The sequence below is a fragment of the Acanthamoeba castellanii genome, assembly GCF_000313135.1.
Source record: "Acanthamoeba castellanii str. Neff unplaced genomic scaffold scf7180000084691, whole genome shotgun sequence".
Taxonomy (NCBI): Eukaryota; Discosea; order Longamoebia; family Acanthamoebidae; genus Acanthamoeba; species Acanthamoeba castellanii.
The window spans coordinates 69,395-70,600 of record NW_004457369.1 but is presented as its reverse complement, the minus strand read 5'-3'; the positions used below and the strand labels follow the sequence as shown (position 1 = coordinate 70,600).

The window sequence follows — 1,206 nt, the reverse complement described above, 5'->3', positions numbered from 1 at the left end:
CGCGAGCGCGCTCCTGTCGATCATCGCGGACCACCTTCGTGCGGAAGGTGGGCCTAGGCGTATCGTCCGCGGTCATGACCCACGCGCTGCTCCTTCTGGGCCGCCTTCGCGCCGCAGCCTTGTCCTGCCTGCCTATGCGCACAGAGTACCCTCCCCCTTGCCTGACCCCCTCTTCTTCTTCTTCGCTCCTCGAGCAGCTCACACCCGGTACCAGGCCGCGCCTTCTTTCGGAGATCCTGATGCAGGCGCACTACCCCATGGCCGCAGCCGCTGCCGGCGGCGCGCCCACAAGTCGGCCACGCAGCGGCAAGCTGTTGGACTTCTCGCTGGTTGGACCGGTCGGCTTGCTTCCCGTGCTGGAAGAGTACGACTCCAGCATTCCCCCACCCACCTCATCATTTGATGCGACTCACGCGGCCGCTGGCTCAGGGAACGATTGGCTGCTGAACGTCGCAAGAGCAAGACGATGGAACCCGACATCCGAGTGCGGTCCACGACCTTGTGAGCGGCACACGACACGCCAGGACCGCACGTGCAGGGGTGTCCCACAATGGCAGCGCGAACGTTCAAAGCGTTTCGCCAATTACGAGGACAAGGGGAAACAAAAAATCTGACCAATCGCAGGTCTTCGTTTTAGTGGTGTCCGTTGCCAATTTTTATATTGTTTTGTTTTTGTTCAAAGATCGAAGAAGAGACAAAAAGCGAAGGGGGGCGGGCACGACCAACAACCCCTTTCGACAAAGGCGCGAACCACTGACGCGACACGCTCGCGCGAGGTATGATCGACCATCTCTTCAATTTGATGCGTCCATCTTGAATCACACATCTTTCGTAATCTCCTATGCCTCCACAGCCCATAGATGGAGCAGTCTGCGGCGAGTGGCGTGACGTCACCGAGTCTCACTCTGTCTCCATCACCATCTGCCGGCGGCGGCGCCCCAGCCGCGCAACCTGCAGCCGCCGCAGTCTCGTTAGAGTCCGTGACGACAGCGGTAGCGGCCTCCACACCGGGAACGCCGGCCCAACACAAACAGCCCGCCACCACAGCTGCAGCGCCAGCGCCGGCCACCGGGCCCTCAACTCCGCCACCAGCCTTCCTCAAGCTGTCCTTCTCTTTCGCTTCACCGCATGCCGCCGGATCGTCGTCATCGTCGTCATCGTCGTCTCCATCCACCACCACCACAACACCACCACCACCACCACCAT

General features: G+C 61.2%; 1 protein-coding gene across 1 annotated transcript; it reads left to right on the top strand.

The window, feature by feature from the left end:
- Positions 1-74: 74 nt before the first annotated feature.
- On the top strand, positions 75-505 carry ACA1_125680 (uncharacterized protein; the record flags this gene model as incomplete). Its single annotated transcript, XM_004336649.1, has 3 exons — positions 75-145; positions 215-364; positions 430-505. The coding sequence occupies 3 exons, from the start codon at positions 75-77 to the stop codon at positions 503-505; spliced, it is 297 nt and encodes a 98-aa protein (XP_004336697.1).
- Between the last annotated feature and the right edge of the window lie 701 nt (positions 506-1,206).